The sequence below is a fragment of the Heteronotia binoei genome, chromosome 11 (assembly GCF_032191835.1).
Source record: "Heteronotia binoei isolate CCM8104 ecotype False Entrance Well chromosome 11, APGP_CSIRO_Hbin_v1, whole genome shotgun sequence".
NCBI lineage: Eukaryota > Metazoa > Chordata > Lepidosauria > Squamata > Gekkonidae > Heteronotia > Heteronotia binoei.
This window is the reverse complement of record NC_083233.1, coordinates 72399645-72423970: the sequence shown is the minus strand read 5'-3', so window position 1 is coordinate 72423970 and position 24326 is coordinate 72399645. Positions and strand designations below refer to the sequence as shown.

Below are 24326 nucleotides of genomic sequence, written 5' to 3'. Positions count from 1 at the left end.
GCAAAGGATTAGCTCCTTGGCCCGATTTCTAGCTGTGTGTCGCTTGATTGCTGAACTCTTTGAAGAGCGTTGGGTGGGGGAAGGAACCGCGTTTTTATTGCCCTGTAAAGGATGCAGCCGATAGTATTTCTTACCCGAGCTACTAGAAGAGAAGAAAGGAAAGGTCCCCTGTGCAAGCACCAATCCTTTCCGACTCTAGGGTGACGTTGCTTTCACAACATTTTCATGGCAGACTTTTTTACAGGGTGGTTCCCCAGTCATCTACACTCCCCGCCCCCCCCCCCCCCCCAGCAAGCTGGGTACTCATTTTACCGACCTTGGAAGGATGGAAGGCTGAGTCAACCTGGAGCCGGCTACCTGAACCAGCTTCTACTGGGATCGAATTCAGGTTGTGAGCAGAGCTTAGGACTGCAGAACTGCAGCTTTAACACTCTGCGCCATGGGGCTCTCCTTAGTAGTAGTAGAAGAAGATACTGGATTTATATCCCGCCCTCCACTCCGAAGAGTCTCAGAGCAGCTCACAATCTCCCTTCCCTTCCTCCCCCACAACAGACACCCTGTGAGGTGGGTGGGGCTGGAGAGGGCTCTCACAGCAGCTGCCCTTTCAAGGACAACCTCTGCCAGAGCTCTGGCTGACCCAAGGCCATTCCAGCAGGTGCAAGTGGAGGAGTGGGGAATCAAACCCGGTTCTCCCAGATAAGAGTCCGTACACTTAACCACTACACCAAACTGGCTCTCCAGTACAAATAAGGGTACAATTTCTAGTTAACGGGAGTTTTTATTTCCTGGAGATTTTAGCCTGGAGATTTTGCTTTGATAATAGGTGTGTGAAAATGTCCTTCAACCATAACATTCAACCCCACGGTCCAACCATTGGGGCTATACTCTGTTCAGTAGTTGAAGCCCAGCTGCAAACTCATAGCTGGCAGAAAGGAGGACGCCACAAGCCACAAGTGCTATTGCCCCCCTCCCCCAAGCATCAAGAATACAGAGCATCACTGCCCAGGGAGAGAGTCCCATCTATATCCTGTGGCTGATAGCCACTGCTAGACCACTGCTCCATATGTTGATCCAACCCTCTCTACATGCTTAAACAGCTTCAAGAGGGGATTGGATAAACACATGGAGCAGAGGTCCATCAGTTTCTATTAGCCACAGGGTACTGGTGGAACTCTCTGTCTGGGGCAGTGATGCTCTGTATTCTTGGTGACTGTGGGGGGCAATAGTGGGAGGGCTTCTATTGCCCTGGCCCCACTGGTGGACCTCCTAATGGCACCTAGTTGTTGTTGTTTTTTGGCCACTGTGTGACACAGAATGTTGGACTGGATGGGCCATTGGCCTGATCCAACATGGCTTCTCTTGTGTTCTTATGTTATGTTCTTATGTCTGCCCTAAGTTGGACAATAGGCTTACCTTTCCCACCTTGCTAGAATGTCGTACCCAAGGGAGAGAGATTCAGATGGCTAGATAGTTAAACTTTCCTCTTAAGGCAATTGCAGAGTCTAGTCATGGTGGCTTACAGTAGAACAGCTGGGTTTGAGTCTAGGAGCAGCTTAGGATTCAAATCGAACTGCTCTTAAGGGAGCAAGATCCGAACAACTCCAGATGGGGGAGCCAGTTTGGTGTAGTAGTTAAGTGTGCAGACTCTTATTTGGGAGAACCGAGTTTGATTCCCCACTCCTCCACTTGCAGCTGCTGGAATGGCCTTGGCTCCGTCATAGCTCTTGCAGCAGTTGTCTTTCAAAGAGCAGCTGCTGTAAGAGCTCTTTCAGCCCCACCTACCTCACAGGGTGTCTGTTGACGGTGGGGGGGGGGAGGTAAAGAAGATTGTGACACTCTGAGATTCAGCGTATAGGGCGGGATATAAATCCAGTATCTTCTTCTTCCAATATCTTCCCAGTGAGAGATTATAAATTCCCAGGACACTGGGAAAAAAGCTCCCATCTTCATGGATTGGCGCTAGCTATGCAGGACTAAGTCTTTACCTGGGACTCATAAGAACATAAGAGAAGCCATGTTAGATCAGGCCAATGGCCCCTTCAGTCCAACACTCTGTGTCACATAAGAACATAAGAGAAGCCATGTTGGATCAGGCCAATGGCCCATCCAGTCCAACACTCTGTGTCACATAAGAACATAAGAGAAGCCATGTTGGATCAGGCCAATGGCCCATCCAGTCCAACACTCTGTGTCACATAAGAACATAAGAGAAGCCATGTTGGATCAGGCCAATGGCCCATCCAGTCTAACACTCTGTGTCACATAAGAACATAAGAGAAGCCATGTTAGATCAGGCCAATGGCCCCTCCAGTCCAACACTCTGTGTCACATAAGAACATAAGAGAAGCCATATTAGATCAGGCCAATGGCCCATCCAGTCCAACACTCTGTGTCACATAAGAACATAAGAGAAGCCATGTTGGATCAGGCCAATGGCCCCTCCTGTCCAACACTCTGTGTCACATAAGTACGTAAGAGAAGCCATGTTGGATCAGGCCAATGGCCCCTCCAGTCCAACACTCTGTGTCACATAAGAACATAAGAGAAGCCATGTTAGATCAGGCCAATGGCCCCTCCAGTCCAACACTCTGTGTCACATAAGAACATAAGAGAAGCCATGTTGGATCAGGCCAATGGCCCATCCAGTACAACACTCTGTCACACAGTGGCCAATATATGTGTGTGTGTGTGTGTATATATATACACACACACACACACACACACATACACACACACACACATATATATACTGTGGCTAATAGCCACTGATGGACCTCTGCTCCATATTTTTATCCAATCCCCTCTTGAAGCTGGCTGTGCTTGTAGCCGCCACCACCTCCTGTGGCAGTGAATTCCACATGTTAATCACCCTTTGGGTGAAGCAGTACTTCCTTTTATCCGTTTTAACCTGTCTTGCCCGCTAGTGACGAGGGACAATGGGGAGAGGTCCCAACTCTAAGAGCTAAGATAACGATGGATTTTTAAATACTGCAATTTCAAGGAATACTTCCTCAGGGCTGGCACTAGACTATCTGGCACCCTAGGCAAGGCTAGGGTACCAGATAGTCTAGTCTTCTGCCCTCCCCCCCCAGCCCTGCTCTGATAACCAATTTTCGAAAACAGATGAATTGTGGGGGGAAATGAAAAGCAGAAGACTTGAAATTGCTCCCAGATCTGGAGAGCCCAGGCAAGCCTGACCTTGTCAGATCTCGGAAGCTGAGCAGGGCCAACTCTGGCAAGTCTCCGAAGGGGAGACCTCTTTCACTGCGTCACGTGGGGGCCGCCCAATTCGGCATCCCCAGAAGACCAGTGCCCTTGGCGATTGCCTAGTTTGCCTACTGGTGGGGCCGGCCCTGCCCGCTCTAATTAAATCTTGTTTAGGGTAAATACCAAGCTGCTCAGTGCGAAATTTGAATGGGCCACGTTGATTTAAAATTTCTTATCTTTTGAATGCTGCAGACCTGAACCCGGTAAACGCACTATGCTTATTTACTCTGGCTGTCCTCACTGGGCACAGTGTTGAGAAGAAGAGGGCAGTCGGAGGGCATGGTGCCCGTATTGCTGGGCTAGCCTTGACCATCTCCGTCACTCTACTGGAAAAAACTCTGGAAGTCTCCCCCCCCTCCCCCCGGCAAATGAAATTTACACCAAGGTGAAAGAAAGCCCTTGGCCTAAGATACTTATACTTTATAACAGGGGAAGGTAAACTATAACTCTTTCGCTCTTTAATTTCTCGGTGGTACAGAAAGAGCCGAACCAAGTGTTTGCGCTGGTAAACAAGTGGACGAGATGGTCTTCTTCTTTCCAAAGGGGGAAAAAAAGGGCATTGTATATTTATGGCCAGTGAATTGTGTGATGGTGTATTATTTATGGCATATGTGAAAGGAGAGACGGGAAGTTGTTTCCTGGAAAAGTCCTATTACTGGATGTTACTTTTGTCTGCTTAGATGATGATGATGAAGAAGACTGCAGATTTATACCCCACCCTTCTCTTTGAATCAGAGATTCAGAGCGACTTACAATCTCCTATATCTTCTCACCCCCCCCCACCACAACAGAAACCCTGTGAGGTGGGTGGGGCTGAGAGGGCTCTCACAGCAGCTGCCCTTTCAAGGATAACCTCTGCCAGAGCTATGGCTGACCCAAGGCCATGCCAGCAGGTGTAAGTGGAGGAGTGGGGAATCAAACCCAGTTCTCCCAGATAAGAGTCTTCACATTTAACCACTACACCAAACTGACTCTCCATATATTATATTTCAATTGAGTGTTATAATTATAAATTAAATATATACATTATATTTAATAAAACTGAATTATATTTGAATTGAGTGTTAGCCGCTCTCAGTCCACTTGCGGAGAGGAAGGGATAGAAAACTAACTAACTAACTAACTAACTAACTGACTCACTCACTCACTCACTCACTCACTCACTCACTCACTCACTCACTCACTCACTACTGTTCTCCTCTTGGGTTGACGGCTCCTGCCTTGCCCCTACTTGGGAGCCTACAGCAAGAATCCTCCTTTGCTCCCGCAGCCCTCTTTACAAAAGCACCACAATCCACACATGTCCTATGAGGCAGGGGTGTCAAACATGCAGTTCGGGGACCAAATTAGGCCCCCGGAGGGCTCCTATCAGGCCCCTGAGCAACTGGCTGTCATGTGCTTCCTTCTCCCTCTCTCTTGCTTCCTTCTGCATCACAGCTTGCTTTGCCAGGCTCTCTCAGTTGCACAGTGGAGCTACTGAGCCAAGCCTCCCTTCTATTGGCCGAGGCGCCTTTCCGTCCTGGCCCCCTGGGGAAGGAAGGAAAGAGCCAGAGCTTCCTTTGCCCAGTTCCCTGGATCCCATGGGAGAGATACAAACAAAGCATCTTCAAGACCGATGAGTGTTAACATTTTAAGCATGTATTAAGCTTTTTAAAAATATATATATTTCTATTTGTGTTCTTTATAAAGTTTATTTCTCTGCTACCAAATCTTAAATAGGTACACACACGGCCTGGCCCAACCTGACACGGGCCAGCCCAACAAGGTCTCATTTATGTCAGATCTGGCCCTCATGACTTTGACACCCCTGCTATACGGTTTCCTGGACTCTCACAAGATAAGTGCTTCTCATGAGAGTTCGGACACCATTTTAGTTGTCTCTGCTACCAGTGCCCCAAAAGCAGGGCTCCCCCCCCTTTTTTTTTAGAAGAGGAACACACAGGAACATAGTTCTGGCTGGCTTGGCACCAGGGGGTGTGGCCTAATATGCAAATGAGTTCCTGCTGGGCTTTTTCTAAAAAAAGCCTTGCCCAAAAGGTACATTGGGCTCTCATGAGAGGGGAAAAAAAAAAATCTCACTAGCATTTGGGCCCTGGTGTTTGGATGGCTTGCTGTGCTTGGGAGAACAAGAAAATGAGGAAGATCGTGGCCAATGTTTTGACAGTAAAGATGCCAAGCAATGTCTGGCAACCAGCAGAATTTTGGGGGTGAGGACACAGAGGGGTTGTGATGTTGTGTGTGCCGCTACGTCACTTCCAGGGGAAACCACCAGACACTCAGCGGTAAAACCATATTGTAACCATAGTGTTGCTGGTGATTCCTAGAACAACTCAGTGTTGCTTCTGGATTTCCCCCAGAAATGGGAAGTCTGGCAGCCCTATTTGATAGACAGGTAGGAGTGACAGGTGAGTGGCACAAAGCAGTTTCACCTTTAAGACCAACTAAGTTTTATCTAGAATGTAAGCTTTTGGGCGTTTTCCCACATAGCTTACCTCGGAGCGACGTCCCTCTTCACCGCGCAGCGTCTGCGTGGATTTCGCACCAACTGCTCTGCATAACCAGGAAGAGCCGTGGCTTTTGCGTCGCAGATGTAAACTGGTTTTTAGCGGTTTACATCTGTGACGCAAAAGCCGCAGCTCTTCCTGGTTATGCGGAGCAGTTGGTGCGAAATCCGCGCAGACGCTGCACGGTGAAGAGGGACGTTGCTCCGAGGTAAGCTATGTGGGAAAACGCTCTTTGTGTGCTAGAAGCACACTTCATCAGACAATAGTATGGAATGGCAAGCAGTTCTAAATATAGAGAAAGTGGGCAGTGAGTTAGTATGCAGAGTCATGGAAATGTTTGTTAGCAGATTAAAAGAATCACAAGTCGGGGTCCGGTGATTGTTTGTTTGTGTTGACTGGACTGGGTGAGCAGTAAGATGCTGGAGGCTAGTGGTGTGTGGATGAAAAGCTGCCACTCCCTCAAATCCACCCCTTGCTTGGATGACCTCACTGCTCCTCATACCTGTTGTGGTGTCTGAAGGATTTCCTGGGCGACCACTGTGGCAAAAATGGCCCTGTTGCTTCCGGGGCTCAGTTGCAGCGAGAGTGAAAGGCCGGTCACCAGTTGGACTCCCAGGTCAGTAATGGTCACCTTCTCATCCAGAACAGTCACAGTCTTCTCGGCCAAGATGGCGTCAGAAAGTGGGGACAAAATCTGTAGGGGAAAGCCGAGGCAATACACCGTTTGTGTTACGGCAAAACACAAGGAAGGTCAGACATCTCCTAAGAAATGATTTCCATACTTCAAAATAAGCTAACTACTGGATACAAATTGGAAAGGAAAGGTCCCCTGTGCAAGCACCAGTCGTTTTCGACTCTGGGGTGTCGTTGCTTTCACGTTTTCACGGCAGACTTTTTACGGGGTGGTTTGCCATTGCCTTCCCCAGTCACCTACGCTTTCCCCCCAGCAAGCTGGGGACTCATTTTACCGACCTCGGAAGGATGAAAGGCTGAGTCGACCTTGAGCCGACTACCTGAAAACCCAGCTTCCGCCGGGGATTGAACTCAGGTCGTGAGCAGAGCTTAGGACTGCAGTACTGCAGCTTTAACACTCTGCGCCAAATTAGTGGTGTACCAAATGACCGGAAAAAAAGTCTTCTTAGACTGGTCCTGGAACTTTTAATGGCCCTCTCCCATCCAGTATTCAAGGGTCATCAGAAACATTCTTTTAGTTTGAGCCAGTTTGGTGTAGTGGTTAAGGGTGCGGACTGTATTCTGGGAGAACCAGGTTTGATTCCCCACTCCTCCACATACATGCAACTACTGGAGTGACCTTGACCAGGTCATAAATCCTCACAGAGCTGTTTGCCTCAAGAGCAGTTTCTGTCAGAGCTCTCTCAGCTCCACCTACCTCACAGGCAATGTTCCCTCTAAGCTTTGGAGTCTTGTGAGCAAAAAGTCTACTTTGAGGGCTACCAGCTGTGCGCTACTGCATAAATCAGTTCGCTCTGGGGCCATTTATTGTGAGCTAAAACCAAAACGTGTGAGCTGGTGGCTAAAAAATTGTGAGCTAGCTCACGCTAACTCAGCTTAGAGGGAGCATCGCTCACAGGGTATCCACACACTGAACCATTACGCCAAACTGGCTCTCTGCTGCTCAGACTTTCACTTCTCTTGCTATCTCGGACTCCATCAATGTCCCCTCACTGCCCTTTCTGCCTGGACCTCCTTCCCAGAATGCCCAAGTGGAACCAGCCTGTCATCAAATTCCAGATTTCCAGGCCGGCCAGCTTCCAGGTGGCACCTGAACATCTCCTGCTGTGATAACTAATCTCTGGATGACCAAGGCCAGTTCACCTGGAGGAAATGGCTGCTTCAGAGGATGGACTCTGTGACCTTGCCGAGATCCCTCCCTCTCCAATGCCTGACCTCCTCAGGCTCCACCCCCAAAATCTCTAGAGCTGGCAACACAGCAGCTTTCCCACAAAGCCACTGGTTTCACCCTTGATTGGTTGTCCTCTCGTAACAAAATAAGACCCACTAGGGCTTTTTTTTGTAGCAGGAACTCCTTTGCATCTTAGGTCACACCCCACTGATGTAGCCAATCCTCCAAGAGCTTACAGGGCTCTTCGTAAAGAGGCTACTGCAAGCGCCAGGAAGATTGGCTACATTAGGGGTGTGAGACCCTGGGGTGCCGCTGCCAGTCTGAGTAGACAATACTGACTTTGATGGACCAAGGGTCTGATTCAGTATAAGACAACTTCGTATGTTCAATATGCAAAGGAGTTCCTGCGACAAAAAAAAACCCCTGAGTCCCACAATAGAAGAAGCTATTGGATTTATATTCCGCTGTCCACTCCAAATTTCAGAGTCTCAGAGCGGCTCACCATCTCCTTTATCTTCCTCCCCCACAACAGACACCCTGTGAGGTGGGTGGGGCTGAGAGGGCTCTCCCAGCAGCTGCCCTTTCAAGGACAACCTCTGCCAGAGCTATGGCTGACCCAAGGCCATTCCAGCCAGTGTTCCCTATAAGCTGAGTTAGCATGAGCTAGCTCACAGATTTTTAGCCTCCAGCTCACACATTTTTGTCTTAGAAGAAGATGATATTGGATTTATATCCCGCCCTGCACTCTGAAGAGTCTCAGAGAGGCTCACAATCTCCTTCACCTTCCTCCCCCACAACAGACACCCTGTGAGGTGGGTGGGGCTAGAGAGGGCTCTCACAGCAGCTGCCCTTTCAAGGACAACCTCTGCCAGAGCTATGGCTGACCCAAGGCCATGCTAGCAGCTGCAAGTGGAGGAGTGGGGAATCAAACCCGGTTCTCCCAGATAAGAGTCCGCACACTTAACCACTACACCAAACTGGCTCTCCACTTAGCTCAGGAAGGATGGCCCCAGAGCACACTCATTTATGCAGGAGCTCACAAGGTAGATTTTTTGCTCACAAGACTCTGCAGCTTAGAGTGGACATTCCTGCAGGTGCAAGTGGAGGAGTGGGGAGTCAACCCTGGTTCTCCCAGATAAGAGTTCACGCACTTAACCACCACACCAAACTGGCTCTCAGTGACAATTCAGTCTCACCCCTCCTTTGTGCCAACTTTCCTCTCCTGTGCTGTTTCAGTGTAACCATCGCAGAACAGGGACTTGACTTTTCCCCTTGACATGACTGTGTTAAGAACACTCTTTGGACTAAGCCTCATAAAAACTGAATTAAATCAAGACCGGTATAGGCTGCATTGACCGAGACCTCCGCATTTCCAAAGGAGCTGACTTTGATGATTTCTTCCATGGCAGGCGATTTGTATTCTTTAAAGCGGGGCTGCTTAGCCATTTCCCCCTCTCTCTCTCTGAATTCCCTTCCTGGAGATATTCTTTATATTTATGGACACTTGCAAAAGGCAAGACAAGATGTAGAGCCTCTGAAACCTATAAATAAAGATCCTTACGGAGGGCTGCCGAGCAGTTCTGCTTCCCAAAGAATACTTTTCTTGCACTGACAGTTTGTTCAACGGATCGGGCAAGTCCGAGTGATCGATGTGCGGAGGGCCCCTGGGCGATGCATGGGTGGGAGGCCTCGATGCCAGCTATCCAGTCGTGTACAAATGGTTTTTTTAAGCAAGTTTTCAGCACATCCATCTTGAAACTTTAGACATTTGGCATCCTGCGGATTCCCCTTCGCTCAATTGGGAATTGGCTTGGTAGATTTAAACTCAAAACGCATTCATTCCTAGGGTTGCCAAGTCCAATTTAAGAAATATCTGGGGACTTTGGGGGTGGAGCCAGGAGACTTTGGGGGTGGAGCCAGGAGACATTGGGGGTGGAGCCAAGATCAAGGCTGTGGCAAGCATAATTGAACTCCAAAGGGTGTTCTGGACATCATATTTAAAGGGACGGCACACCTTTTCAATGCCTTCCTTCCATAGGAAATAATCGATAGGGGCACCTTCTTTTGGGGCTCATAGAATTGGACCCCCTGGTCCAATTGTTTTGAAACTTGGGGGATATTTTGGGAAAAGGAACTAGATGCTGTACTGAAAATTTGGGACCTCTACCTCAAAAAACAGCCTCCCCCCAGAGCCCCAGATACCCGCGGATACATTCTCTATTATTTCCTATGAGAATACATCTCCATAGGGAATAATAAAGTTCCCAGCAGACATTTCCCTCCCCTCCCCCCGCTTTCTGACGACCCTGAAGCGGGGGGAGGCTCTCCAAACCGGGGCATCCCCTGCCCCCACCTGGGGATTGGCAACCCTATTCATTCTCCCCCCTCCCCTCGCAATTTGCTTAGTGTTCAACAAAAACTGCCATCGCGTCAAGCCCCACCAGTCTTTGTGGGCTGCAGGGAAAGATTCAAGAAGATGGTTCAAGTAGTAGGCGTTCAACCAGCGGAGATGGAAGAGCAGAGATGTGGGCCTCCAGCTTCCGCTGAAGCATCTTCACCCCATCTTGGAAATGCTGGAGAAAGAGCCAGGTCAAGCTCAATGATGGGGTTTTGTTCCTAAAGCCAACCAATGAAATATATATGGCTTTACAAGTCCATATCCTGCAATCTCAATCTCAGCTTGGATGAGTTTATTTTGCTTATTAATTACAACGAATGATTATTTGTACAGTGCTATCGTATTGCAGGGTGACATAGTTGAATCCTCAAGAAACCTTTAAACTAAAATTGACACTGGGGGAAATGAGAGAGATCCAAAGCTTCGTGTTCAACAAAAACTGCCATCGCGTCAAGCCCCACCAGTCTTTGTGGGCTGCAGGGATAGATTCAAGAAGATGGTTCAACTGTGCCATCCTTTCTGGCCTTCTGCCCACATTAAGCCTCTGAGCAAGCAGATGGCTGATCAGCTACCACCTTGAAAACATGTCTGATACTTCCATGCCACTATGAGTCAGAATCAGTAATACCAAACTATGTGGACCAACAGTATGACCTCATATAAGGTAGTTTCAAGCTCAAGGCCATCACCAAATCTTGTCGAAGCAGATTCCTTTAGTCACTTTTTGAACTGCTGAAAGAAGAATTTGTCTATTCGGTACCATGTTATCACCTATCCTCTATTCTGCCTTTGCCTATTTTTGTTGGCTGAGTGTGTGTTAGGCTGCAAGGACTGACTGAAGAAGATAGTTCAACTGTGCCATCCTTTCTGGCCTTCTGCCCACACTAAGCCTCTAAGCAAGCGGATGCCTAATCAGCTATCACCTTGAAAACATGTCAGATTCTTCCATGCCAAATTCTTTATGGCTTAGTTTTGCATTACTGATCCTGACTCATCGTGGCCCTCCGAGGTCTCAGGTAGTCAAGCATTCTCCCAAAGACCTGCCACCTAAGAGCTTTGAACTGGAAACTCCAAGGGTTGAAACTAGGCAAAGCAGCTCCAGCCTTTTCCCTGCTTGAGCTTATACAGAAAAGAATTTCATAAAGTTATGGAAGGCAGGGCTTTTTTGTAGCAGGAACTCCTTTGCATATTAGGCCACACACCCCTGCTGCAGCCAATCCTCCAAGAGCTTACAGGGCTCCTAGTACAGGGCCTACTGTAAGCTCCAGGAGGATTGGCTACATTCATTCATTTATTAGATTTATATCCCACCCTCCTTGCCGAAGCAAGGTCTGGGCAGCTCACAAGCAATAAAACCACAGTAAAACAATTCAGTCAAACATTAATTAAACATCAGTGGGGTGTGGTCTAAGATGCAAAGGAGCTCCTGCTACAAAAAAAGCCCTGGAAGGTAGGAATTATTAGCGGTCATTAGCGTTGATTGCTACATGGAACCTCCATGTACAGAAGTAGTATATCCCTCAATCCCAAACACTGAGGAAATGGGATAAGGAGAGTTGCTGCCTTTCCACCCTACTTTCTAGAGGCATGTGCTTGGTCATCGTTGCAAACAGGATGTGGGGCTGAATGATCTGATGCCCCAGTGCAGTTCTTATAGTTGTTTATTATCATTATTAATTATTATTATTATTTATTGGATTTATATCCTGCCCTCCCCACCGAAGCAGGCTCAGGGCAGCTCATGACATTCCTAGTTTTCCTCGTTTTCTTTGTACCTGGATAGTTGTCATTCCTAACTCCTGGCCAACCAACATCTGTCCATCCTGAAGTTTTGCGATTCTCGGCTCTTCCACTTGCATGAAATCTTTCACTAGCTCGGTAATGTCCACCTGCCAGTCAGAACCCAACAAGTATGCCGTCTGGCCTCCGGGATCGGAGGGTTCGGCTACGAACTGCGTGAGGACTCGCACCATGGCGTGTTGGTACTGGAGGGTGCAGCCCCTTCCCTTCCGCTCATCTTCCTCTTCATCATCGCTATCTCTAGCCGGTCTGCAAGGGAAGGGCACAGAAGGATCAGGGAAAGCAACGGCTAGAGAATGACAAGTTCCCAAGAGTTCTCTCAAAACTTCCTCATGATCCTTAAATGCACATTTCCATCCCCCTAACATTAACACATACATTCAACTCAGACCCCAAATGGAGATGAACTCCTATTTCTTTTGATCCATGACATTTTTATCCCACCTTCCTTCTAAGTAGTTCAAGGCAGAAGGCAGGGCTTTTTTTGTAGCAGGAACTCCTTTGCATATTAGGCCACACACCCCTGATATAGCCAATCCTCCAAGAGCTTACAGGACTCTTAGAACAGGGCCTACAGTAAGCTCCAGGAGGATTGGCTACATCAAGAGGGTGTGGCCTAATATGCAAAGGAGTTCCTGCTGCAAAAAAAGCTCTGCAGAAGGTATGGTCAGAACTTCCTCTGTTTTAGCCGCAGAGCAAACTTGCGAGTTGACTAGCTTGACAGAGATGAAACGTTTAGGTGGTGGAGTACCTCGATTGCACACAGAAAGTCCCAGGATCAATCCCTGGAATCTCTGGCCAGAGCAGCTTAGGAAACAGTTGCCAAAACCTTGGAAAGCCCACCTAAGACCCTGGAAATCCACCCCCTATCGTGGAAGGTAACAGTGAGCTAAATGGTCCAATGGTTCTATTCAGTGGAAGGCAGCTTCGTATGACCATGAAACCTAAAAGCAGGGCTTTTTTTGAGCAGGAACACAGTTCCAGCTAGCTTGGCATCAGGGGCGTGGCCTAATATGCAAATGAGCCTGCTGGGCTTTTCCTACATAAGAACAGAAGAAGATGGTATTGGATTTATATCCCACCCTATACACTGAATCCCAGAGTCTCAGAGCGGTCACAATTTCCTTTACCTCCCCCCCCCCCCCCACAATAACAGACACCCTGTGAGATAGGTGGGGCTGAGAGAGCTCTTGCAGCAGCTGCCCTTTCAAGGACAGCTTTTTGGCTAACCCAAGGCCATTCCAGCAGTTGCGAGTGGAGGAGTGGGGAATCAAACCCAGTTCTCCCAGATAAGAGCACTTAAGCACTACACCAAACTGGCTGTGCTGGATCAGGCCAATGGCCCATCCAGTCCAACACTCTGTGTCACACAGCGGCCAAAAAACCCCAGGCGCCATCAGGAGGTCCATCAGTGGGGCCAGGACACTAGAAGCCCTACAAAAAAAGCCCTGTGCTAAACAATGGTGATACCAGGGGGTGTGGCCTAATATGCAAATGAGTCCTTGATGGGCTTTTTCTGGAGCCTAAAAGTACAATTTGGGATTCTCCTAAGTGAATGCCTGTTAAACTTTAGGATGCAGCTAAGGTGTCCAGTGTCCAGCTGGGGCCTAGAGACCTCCTGGTATTACAACTAGTTTCTAGACCAGGGGTGTCGAACTCATTTGTTATAGGAGCCGGATCTGACATAAATGAGACCTTGTTGGGCTGGGCCATGTCTTGTTGGGCTGAGCCATCTTGGGCTGGGCCATGTGTATACCTATTTAAGATTAGGTAGCAGAGATATAAGCTTTACAAAGAACACAGACAAATGCAAATGCATATTTTTTTAAAAAAAACTTAAAACATGCTTAAAATGTCAGCACATTGGTCTTAAAGATGCTTTCTTTGTGTTTCTCCCATGGGATCCAGGGAACTGGGCAAAGGAAGCTGTGGATCTTTCCTTCCTCCCCCAAGGGACTGGGAAGGAGGAGCCTCAGCCAATAGAGGCTCGGTTCAGTAGCTCTGCTGTGCAATTGAGAGAGCCTGGCAAGGCAAGCTATTCCATCTCCCTTCCTCCCAAAGGGAGACGCCTCAGCCAATGGAGAGAACAGAGGTTTTGCTCTGTAGCTCCTGTGCAATTGAGCAAACCTTGCAAAGCAAGCCGTTATCTTGGGGTCGTGGTAGATAACTCACTGAAAATGTCAAGACAGTGTGCGTTTGCAATAAAAAAGGCCAACGTCATGCTGGGAATTATTAGGAAGGGAATTGAAAACAAATCAGCCAGTATCATAATGCCCCTGTATAAATCGATGGTGCGGTCTCATTTGGAATACTGTGTGCAGTTCTGGTCGCCGCACCTCAAAAAGGATATTATAGCATTGGAGAAAGTCCAGAGAAGGGCAACTAGAATGATTAAAGGGCTGGAGAACTTTCCCTATGAAGAAAGGTTGAAACGCTTGGGACTCTTTAGCTTGGAGAAACGTCGACTGCGGGGTGACATGATAGAGGTTTACAAGATAATGCATGGGATGGAGAAAGTAGAGAAAGAAGTACTTTTCTCCCTTTCTCACAATACAAGAACTCGTGGGCATTCGATGAAATTGCTGAGCAGACAGGTTAAAATGGATAAAAGGAAGTACTTCTTCACCCAAAGGGTGATTAACATGTGGAATTCACTGCCACAGGAGGTGGTGGCGGCCACAAGTATAGCCACCTTCAAGAGGGGTTTAGATAAAAATATGGAGCACAGGTCCATCAGTGGCTATTAGCCACAGTGTATGTGTGTATATAAATTTTTTTGCCACTGTGTGACACAGAGTGTTGGACTGGATGGGCCGTTGGCCTGATCCAACATGGCTTCTCTTATGTTCTTATGCAGAAGGAAGCAAGAGAGAGGGAGAAGGAAGCAGATGACAGCCGGTTGCTCGGGGGCCTGATGGAAGTACTCTGGGGGCCTGATTTAGCCCCCACACTGCATGTTTGACACCCTTGCTCTAGACAATAGAAATCACTTTCCCTGGAGAAAATTTTGGGATTCTATTATATGGGATTACACCCATCTGAGGACCCTTCCCTTCTCAAACCCACCCTCCCCAGGCACGCCCCCCCCCCCCAAACCCTCAGATATTTCTCAACCCAGAATTGCAGGGATGGCCCTGCCGCTTGGAAAACTAGGCAACTCCTTAGGGTCGCCAGCCTTCTGGGTGTGCCAAATTGGGAACCCCCATGTGACTTGGTGATGCGATCAGTGTGGAGGGAGCACCAGAAGTTTGCCTCGTCTAGGGTGCCAGAAAGTCTAGGGCCGGCCCTGCACATTTGGCAACTGTCCTTGTAGCCCCGCCAGACTTTCCCGAGCACCCCATTCCTTGTTTATAACACTTGTATTATCCTGTAATATTTTGCAATAATACTCATCATCTATTATTAAAAGTTCATACAAAAACATTACATTTTTCTCCTCCCTCCCCCCCCCCTTTTCTTGACCTCCGACGGTGTATTTTAAGTAAATTGCTAAAACGAAAAGGTGATTTTTTTTCAAATAAAGAATCTTCATTAAAAAAAATAATCTTACAGCAAGAAGATAAAAAAAGAAAGAAAGAAACCATATATAATAATTATAATACAAAGATTTCAGGTTTTCACGGCTGGTAACATCGTTAGGGTTTGTAGAATCTTTCGGGCTCAAGTGCCGTGTTCTACTGGAGAAAGTTTTCTTTCCAGACGAAAGTTTTCCTTCCACTGAGGATGTTCTCCGCAGCTGAGAACGAAAAGTCTGGAAGGAAAACTTTCTCCAGTAGAACGCGGCGCTTGAGCCTGAAAGATTCTACAAACCCTAATGATAATACATCTTCACTATAATCCTTTAGTCTTTATCGAAAGAAAATGATAAAGAAAGCATATTCCAGCTTTTTGACTATAATCCATGTATACTTCCTCCAAAGGTCAACTATTGCCCAAAATCGCCAAGTATCCTTTAACCTTCCATTGTTTTTCAACGTATATTTGAAATTTGAGCACCCCATTCCTGATGGAATGTTCTCAGACAAAACCCACCTCTTATTGGAGACAATGGGAATCCGCCACCCCTTGATCTGGTTTAACTCTGTGTCCGAAACCTCAATCTGGAGAGGGAGACGGGGCACCCAGACGGTCATCTCTAGTGGGGCACTCAGGTGCTGGTAGGTGAAATGAAGGACGGCGCTCACTTTCCCTTTCATTTCTTTCCCATTGACGAAAACGTAGTCGCATCTGTCAGAGACCTGGAGGAGAGAGGCGAGGCAGACAGAGACGTGAATAATCCTCTCCATAAAATTAGAAGGCAGGGCTTTTTTTTTTTTGTAGCAGGAAATCCTTTGCATATTAGGCTACGCCCGTCCCCCTGATGTAGCCAATCCTCCAAGAGCTTACAGTAGGCCCTGGAAGAAGAGCCCTGTAAGCTCCAGGAGGATTGGCTACATCAGAGAAGTGTAGCCTAATATGCAATGGAGTTCCTGCTACAAAAAACCCCCCTGCTAGTAGGCATTGTTCAACCAGCGAAGATGGAAGAGCAGAGATGTGGGCCTCCGGTTTCCGCTGAAGCATCTTCACCCCATCTTGGAAATGCTGGAGAAAGAGCCAGGTCAATTTCAATTATGAGGTTTTGTTCCTAAAGCCAACCAATGAAATATATATGGGTTTACAAGTCCGTATCCTGCAATCTCAACCTCGGCTTGGATGAGTTTATTTTGCTTATTAATTACGACCAACGATTAATTGTACAGTGTTATCATATTGCAGGGGGACATAGTTGAATCCTCCAGAAACCTTTAAACTAAAATTGACACTGGGGAAAATGAGAGAGATCCAAAGGGAGAGAGACATGAACCGGAACAATTTGGAAGAATATGAAGGGGAAAGGCAGCTTACATATCTGTCCAAGAAGGGAGTACCACACGTTACAGACAGCAAGTTAAACCAGAGAAGATAATGTTAAGAGATGAAGGCATTGCCCGATTTGCTGTTTGCATTCTGACCCAATCTTATTCCTCTCTTCCTGTTAGGGGTACACTCCTCTCCTCCATTTTGTCTTTACAAAAAGCCACATTTGTAGGTTACTGAAAAGTTAACACACTGGGTCCTGGGGGGTAATCAAAAGCAAGCTAAGGAAACCCCCAGTAAATATTTTTTTCCCAATTTTATATTTTATTGAATTTTTTAAACTTACTTGACATAACAAACATATGGGGTTTCATTCCAAGCATTACAAACTATTAGTGTGTGAGATCAACCTATGTATCCATAAACCAACATTCAAACAAAGTTAAAAGGAAGTTACATATTAATATATTGATGACTCCATCTTTATCAAATCTACATTTTAGGTTTCCTGAATAGTTAATGAAAAGCTAATGATCCTTAGTCTAATATCAGTGTTTAAAATACAGATAAGGGATAGAATAAACTCGTTTATGTAATACTGATAAGGAAAAGAATAAACACATGTATGTAAACAACCATATATTATAATCTGATCGATTCGGTCGAACATTGTTGGATTTAAGATAAACAACAACTGGATCCCAGTAGTATTGCATATAGTTAGTTGTCGATAACAAAGAGTCTCCTAAAAAGAATAGATTTTGAGTAATTTGAGACATAATGAAAGTTTCCCAAATTCTATCGTGCCATGTTAGGAAACCCCCAGTAAATAGTACATTACAATCTTCATTAATTCTTTACTATGTAATAGTACGTAGTAATATCGAACAGGCACACCCCTCATACAGTATAAAAATACACAGTAAGCAATGAACTTTCAAAAGTACAATTAGCAACTGCACACAACAAGAATCATACAAAACATACTCCCAAGTCCGTATTTCCATGAGTCAAAACTGCTCTCCAAAATTCTGTTACAAATTCTACAGATAACTAGATGGAAAAGCCTCTGATGGTGCTACTCATGGAGATTAAAAAAAAAAAAAATCCATTCAGCTGACTGGTAATTGATGCAAAAGGTCCGGTTTCGGAATCTTGATACACAGTTTTGCTTCTCTCACAGAGCAATAGCCTCTTAATGCATCACTTTATACACAAAGGAGAACAAAATTCTTAAAGAGTGGAGCGCCCAGGCCTCAAATTATTTTTTCAATGACCTGCTGAAAAAGACATAGAAGGGTGGGATATAAATCCAGTTTCTTCTTTTTCTTCTTCTTCCTCCTCCTCCTCCTTCTCATGCAGAGAGTATTGGCAAGAAAGTGGCCCAAGTCTTCTCTATTTAACTCCATTTAATGTTGAGGTTAGTTTTGAGGTTAATTTTGGGTCAAGTCTGGAATCTGGTGAGTCACATCCCAATGCGGCTCCTCCCTTCCACTGACAGCCAATCACAGTCCTACTTTTCAGCACCTGCCTTAACTGTCCTTTGGGTTTTGCCCTTATGTTCCATCTCGAATCCGACACCTTTGCTATGGGTCGCATACTTTCAGCAAGTGACGATTTGCTTTTCACATCCCTCGCTTGCCACGTCTTCTCTGAAGCCGAGCGCCCCAGATAACCACAACAATGCAATGCGACACAATCAGCATTTAGAGCATTGTTTGCCTCTGCACAGCAGGTGGCATTCAGCATGAGGCCTCTCCTGATAGCGGCTGTGGGCTCATGTTCACAGTTTCCTGCCTCACACACGCCTTGGGGTCATGCATCACTCAAAAGAGCAGTGTTTCTAGACCATGCTTTGTTCTTTGCCTGCGCATTCAGCAGAATTTATCCATCATGTTGGCATGTGCTCAGAACTGACTGGGTTGCGTTATTGTTCCCAGCTGGATACTTGCAAACTAATTTAGAAAACCCCCCCCCCCCCAGTTCCCACCAATGTGCTCAGAATTCGATGGAAAAGAAGAAAATGATATTGGATTTATATCCCACCCTATATTCTGAATCTCAGAGCGGCTCACTCTACCTCCCCCACCCCCACCACAACAGACACCCTGTGAGGTGGGTGGGGGCTGAGAGAGCTCTCCAGAAGCTGCCCTTTCAAGGACAGCTCTGTGAGAGCTATGGCTGACCAAGGCCATTCCAGCAGCTGCAGGTGGAGGAGTGGGGAATCAAACCCGGCTCTCCCAGATAAGAGTCCACGCACTTAACCACTACACCAAACTGGCTCTCTTTTTAGCAGATGCTTTAGCAGAGAAAATGGTCACGGCTGGAATACTTGGGGCTCTTTAGCTTAGAGAAACGTCGACTGCGGGATGACATGATAGAGGTTTACAAGATAATTCATGGGATGGAGAAGGTAAAGAAAGAAGTACTTTTCTCCCTTTCTCACAATACAAGAACTCGTGGGCATTCAATGAAATTGCTGAGCAGTTGGGTTAGAACAGCTAAAAGGAGGTACTTCACCCAAAGGGTGATTAACATGTGGAATTCACTGCCACAGGAGGTGGTAGCAGCTACAAGCATAGCCAGCTTCAAGAGGGGGTTAGATAACAATATGGAGCAGAGGTCCATCAGTGGCTATTAGCCGCAGTGTGTGTGTGTGTATAAATTTTTTGGCCACTGTGTGACACAGAGTGTTGGACTGGATGGGCCATTGGCCTGATCCAACATGGCTTCTCTTATGTTCTTATGTTCTTACTAGGGAGACGGGTGTTGCAGTTTCCTCTTACTGTCTCAGCAGGGTTGAAACAACAAAGGAAAGCTCCTCTTTTTAAAATAATAATTATGATGATGATGATGATGTTGTTGGGTTGGGTTAATGTCAGGCAGAAGAAGGGAACAGGGATATCTGTGTGAGGCCCTGACCTGGCTGGCTCAGGATAGCCCAGTCTCATCAGATCTTAGAATTAAGTAGGGTTGGCCACAGTTTGTGAAGTCCAGCATTGCTACGTAGAGGCAGTCAAGGTCAAACCACCTCTGTTTGTCCCTTGATTTGAAAACCCCTCAAGGGGATGATGTAAATTGCCTGCAAAAAGGGCTGGCCAAACTGTGGCTCTCTCACACCACCCCATCGGCCAGCTTGGAGAAGGCATTTGTCTCTTTAAACTGCTTCTCCAAGCCAAGCCAGCCGGCGGCTTGAAGAATGCATTTAAAGTTAAAGTTGCTTTCTTTCCACCTCTCCCTCCCTCCATCTTCCTTCCTTCCTTCCTTCCTTCCTTCCTTCCTTCCTTCCTTCCTTCCTTCCTTCCTTCCTTCCTTCCTTCCTTCCTTCCTAGCAGCTCTCAAACATCTGATGTTCATGTCTTATGGCTCTCAAACATCTGAAATATATTCTATGTGGCTCTTATAGTAAGCAAGTTTGGCCGCCCCTGTGTGCGACTCATTAGCACTTTCAACCGTCACCAAGCCACAGGAGAATGTCCATGCCTGTGATCTAATTTAGAACAATTTCAAGTGTTAGCAAAACAGCTAACTTTCTTTCTGAGCATTCGGGGGTGTTGCTCGCAATCTGCAATTGAATGGAGAGTTGGAAGGAAGGAAGGAAGGAAGGAAGGAAGGAAGGAAGGAAGGAAGGAAGGAAGGAAGGAAGGAAGGAAGGAAGGAAGGAAGGAAGGAAGGAAGGAAGGAAGGAAGGAAGGAAGCTTTAGCTTGGAGAAACGTCGACTGTGAGGTGACATGATAGACTGAGGATTACAAAATTATGCATGGGCTAGAGAAGGTAGAGAAAGAAGTACTTTTCTCCCTTTCTCACAATACAAGAACTCATGGGCATTCAATGAAATTGCTGAGCAGTTGGGTTAGAACTGAAAAAAGGAAGTACTTCTTCACCCAAAGGGTGATTAACATGTGGAATTCCACTGCCACAGGCTGGCTATAAGCATTGCCATCTTCAACAGGAAAATGGATAAGCATATGGAGCAGAGGTCCATCTGTGGCTATTAGCTACAGCCTATTGTTGTAACTCTCAGTTTGGGGCAGTGATGCTCTGTATTCTTGGTGCTTGGGGGGGCACAGTGGGAGGGCTTCTAGCCCCACTGGTGGACCTCCTGATGGCACTTGGAGGTTTTTTGGCCACTGTGTGACACAGAGTGTTGGACAGGATGGGCCATTGGCCTGATCCAACATGGCTTGTCTTATGTTCTAGGAAGGAAGGAAGGAAGGAAGGAAGGAAGGAAGGAAGGAAGGAAGGAAGGAAGGAAGGAAGGAAGGAAGGAAGGAAGGAAGGAAGGAAGGAAGGAAGGAAGGAAGGAAAATAGATGGGAGAGAAGGGAGGGAGCCCACTAGGGAGAAGTGCCTGCAGATGCACGCCACCATAAGGTAAATCGCTGCATTGTTGATGAAGGAATTGAAGTCCTCTTCCTCCTATTCTTGACATCAACTCATTCCTAACTTCTTGCCCTGGCCATCCGTAAGGGGGGAAAGGAAATAAATCACACCTTTTCAGGAGCCTTCACCCATATCGAGGGGAGATGACACAACCCGTTTGTCACAGCCGGTTAAAATATCGGTCCAAATGCACGTTGGATAATTTATTAACTACCACTTTGCCGCAGCGATGATCTGAAGGAATGATCTATTAAAACCCCTGAAACTCTTTTTCACAATCCATTACCAGCCAGGCCTTCTGTTCCATTATGCTGGGATATTTAATATTTCTGCCTCTGGAATGCATGATCTCGCACTTATATGAATTTAATGCCGTTTTTGACTTCTGTGTTTAAATGCAGATCAGATTTAAATCTTGTCGAAACATCAGAAATGGCTGCAATTTATATTCCGGCGTGTTCCCCCCTGCCTCAGATAGAAAGACATGCCTGGAATGCCGAAGAGTAAATCCATGACCGAATGTTCGGGCTGCCATTTAGCAGGCAGATGTCGTGGTATGGAGAATACTGAGAACTCAGAGCTATGGAGAAATAGGATGAAGGTTATCAACACACATGGATACAGTTGCCAGCCCAGCTCCAACAAAAGCAAAATGATGTTGCATAATGCCATGACATAATTGTTGACTAGGAACCTGGAAGTCATTTTGCCACATCATGTTCTAGGATCTTCACCAACCTCTATGGTTTTTACACTGAATACCATAGCAGAAGCATAGTAGCATACAAAAATAGGCTTCTGCCCTGCAGTGCTTACAATATAATCAAGAGTGTCAAACTACGGTACTGTCTGGGAGGTTTGCCAACATCCCTTGTCAGGATAGAGTCTGCTCAGGTAATGGAAGGCACCTTGAAATGGTCACCCATATCTTACTTCATTGTGATTTTTATGGGGAAGTGCAGGACTGTATAATCAAACCTACCCTGTCTAATTTTTATGGATTACCTGAAGTGGTTAGTTTTTTTTCCCTAATATCTGACCAATGTTCCCATATCACAAGCCTAGTTGCAAAGTACTTTTTTGGCTGCTATAACAATCAGGGAGAAGAAGAAGATATTGGATTTATATCCCGCCCTCCACTCCAAAGAGTCTCAGAGCGGCTCACAATCTCCTTTCCCTTCCTCCCCCACAACAGACACCCTGTGAGGTAGATGAAGATATTGGATTTATATCCCTCCCTCCACTCCGAAGAGTCTCAGAGCGGCTCACAATCTCCTTTACCTTCCTCCCCCACAACAGACACCCTGTGAGGTGGGTGGGGCTGGAGAGGGCTCTCACAGCAGCTGCCCTTTCAAGGACAACCTCTGTTGACCCATGCTAGTAGGTGCAAGTGGAGGAGTGGGGAATCAAACCCAGTTTTCCCAGATAAGAGTCTGCACACTTAACCACTCCACCAAACTGTCAAAAGACCAAAACTGTCTTGATGTTTGACTGGTTTTTATAGCTGAAACCATGTACATTTGCTATGCTGTACTTTTTATTTCTATACCAATAAAGGTATTTGGATTTGATTGGATTGGAGTGTCTAACTCATTTGTTATGAGGGCCGGATCTGACATAAATGAGACCTTGTTGGGACAGGCCAAGTGTGTCATAACATACAATGCCAGGTAGCAGTGATATAAACTTTATGAAGGACACAAACAAACACAAAGGGTTCCCCCCCCCCCCAAAAAAAACATTAAAGCGTGCTTAAAAGATTTGCACTTGCAATATTTCGTTTATTTATCTCTGTTAACTGACACCTCTTGCTCTGAATTATTGCATCAAAATCTGGAGACAATGTCTGTGCTGTAGGCATCTTGAGTATGCTGTTCAGGAGTTGTTCAGGTGTGTATTTGTAAGTTGCAAAGCTACTTTTGATTTATTGCTATTCATTACAGAAATCTCAGGGTCAATGTTTTGAGCCTAAGACCCAGAGGAAAACATGAAATGGCTGGGCATTGTGAGCTTTTGTACAAAAGTTGCTTCATGTGCTGGTCAGCCAATAGAGAAAATAGAGTTTGTCTGAGCAAGCCTGGCAAAGCAAACCAAGCAGAAGAAAGCAAGAGAGGGAGAAGGATGCAGACAACAGTGAGTTGCTTGTGAGCTTGATAGGAGACCTCCAGGGGCCTGATGCAGCCCACGGGCCGCATGTTTGACACCCCTGAGATACATTTTGATTGCAATGAGAGTCAACAGACACAGGGCAAAGGAAGGCGAGACAAAGATATTAACCAGAGCCAGGGGAAGGAGATAGTAGATGAGTGTAAACTTGGTTGGGGCCAAGGTTGAAGGTGAAGTGATCAAGCCAAACTAATGATGTGCTTCAATCCAAAATACCGTTAATTTATGGGATATGAGGGTTGCTGACAAACTTGGTGCCACTCTAAACAAAGTTGCACCTGATGGACTTCTCTACAAGACACCCCTAGACAGAATGGCCCACTTGGTATCATCCCTAATCTAAAGTCTGGCATCCTTTGTTATCCTCCTGGAGGTTCAAGCTACGGTCCTTTGGATTTCATGAGACTTGCTTCCAGGTCAGTAGGCTTCCATTGGGATGTGAGATGCAGGGTTCAGGACAGAGAGGGGTGCCAGTGCTTTCAACAGTCCCATAAAGCATTTCAATACGGGTCACTTCCACAGAGACGGGCAATGGCAAACCACCTCTGAATGTCTTTTGCTGAGCAGGTCAACCCTGGTTAGGGCTGCCATAATCCTGGGCTGGCTGGGGATTCCCCCACCCAGGAGGTTCCCAATTTGTCAGCCTCTATTGGGCCAGTGCGCGGGGGGATCTTCTCCCAATGTTGCCGGCATGATGACATATCTTGCAATGATGTCATCGCAGCGACAACATCACGTGCCGGCTGCTCTAGGAGCTTTGGGAAACTCTATGGTTTTTGTGGACGCTCTAGCAATTTGGAAGGGAAAACTCTATGGCACAATAGATACCAAAGAGTTTTCCCTCCCAAATTGCTAGAGCGTCCAGGAAAACCATAGAGTTTTCCTGGAAGCTCCTAGAGCGCCCCGCGCGCGACATCGCCGGCACGATGACATCACTGCAAGTGACATCATCATGCCACGCATGCTCCGTGCATGCGAAAACAGTCCCCCACCGGAGGCTGTGGGGGACTTGGCAACCCTAGCCCTGGTTAGTACTTGGATGGCAGACCACCAAGGAAGTCCAGGGTTGCTACACAAAGGCAGGCAATGGCAAACCAATACATCAACC

The 24326-nt window shown here is 46.7% G+C and overlaps 1 protein-coding gene across 1 annotated transcript in view; it reads right to left on the bottom strand.

Annotated features, from left to right (window-relative positions):
• Positions 1–24326, bottom strand: part of LOC132579464 (transmembrane protein 132D-like) — a 781341-nt gene that overhangs the window by 5977 nt on the left and 751038 nt on the right. The window contains exons 6-8 of the mRNA XM_060249844.1: positions 15866–16071; positions 11809–12082; positions 6274–6465 (exon numbers count right to left, since the gene is read on the bottom strand). Coding sequence (XP_060105827.1) covers positions 6274–6465; positions 11809–12082; positions 15866–16071 — 672 coding nt within the window. The remainder of the gene's footprint in view (positions 1–6273; positions 6466–11808; positions 12083–15865; positions 16072–24326) is intronic.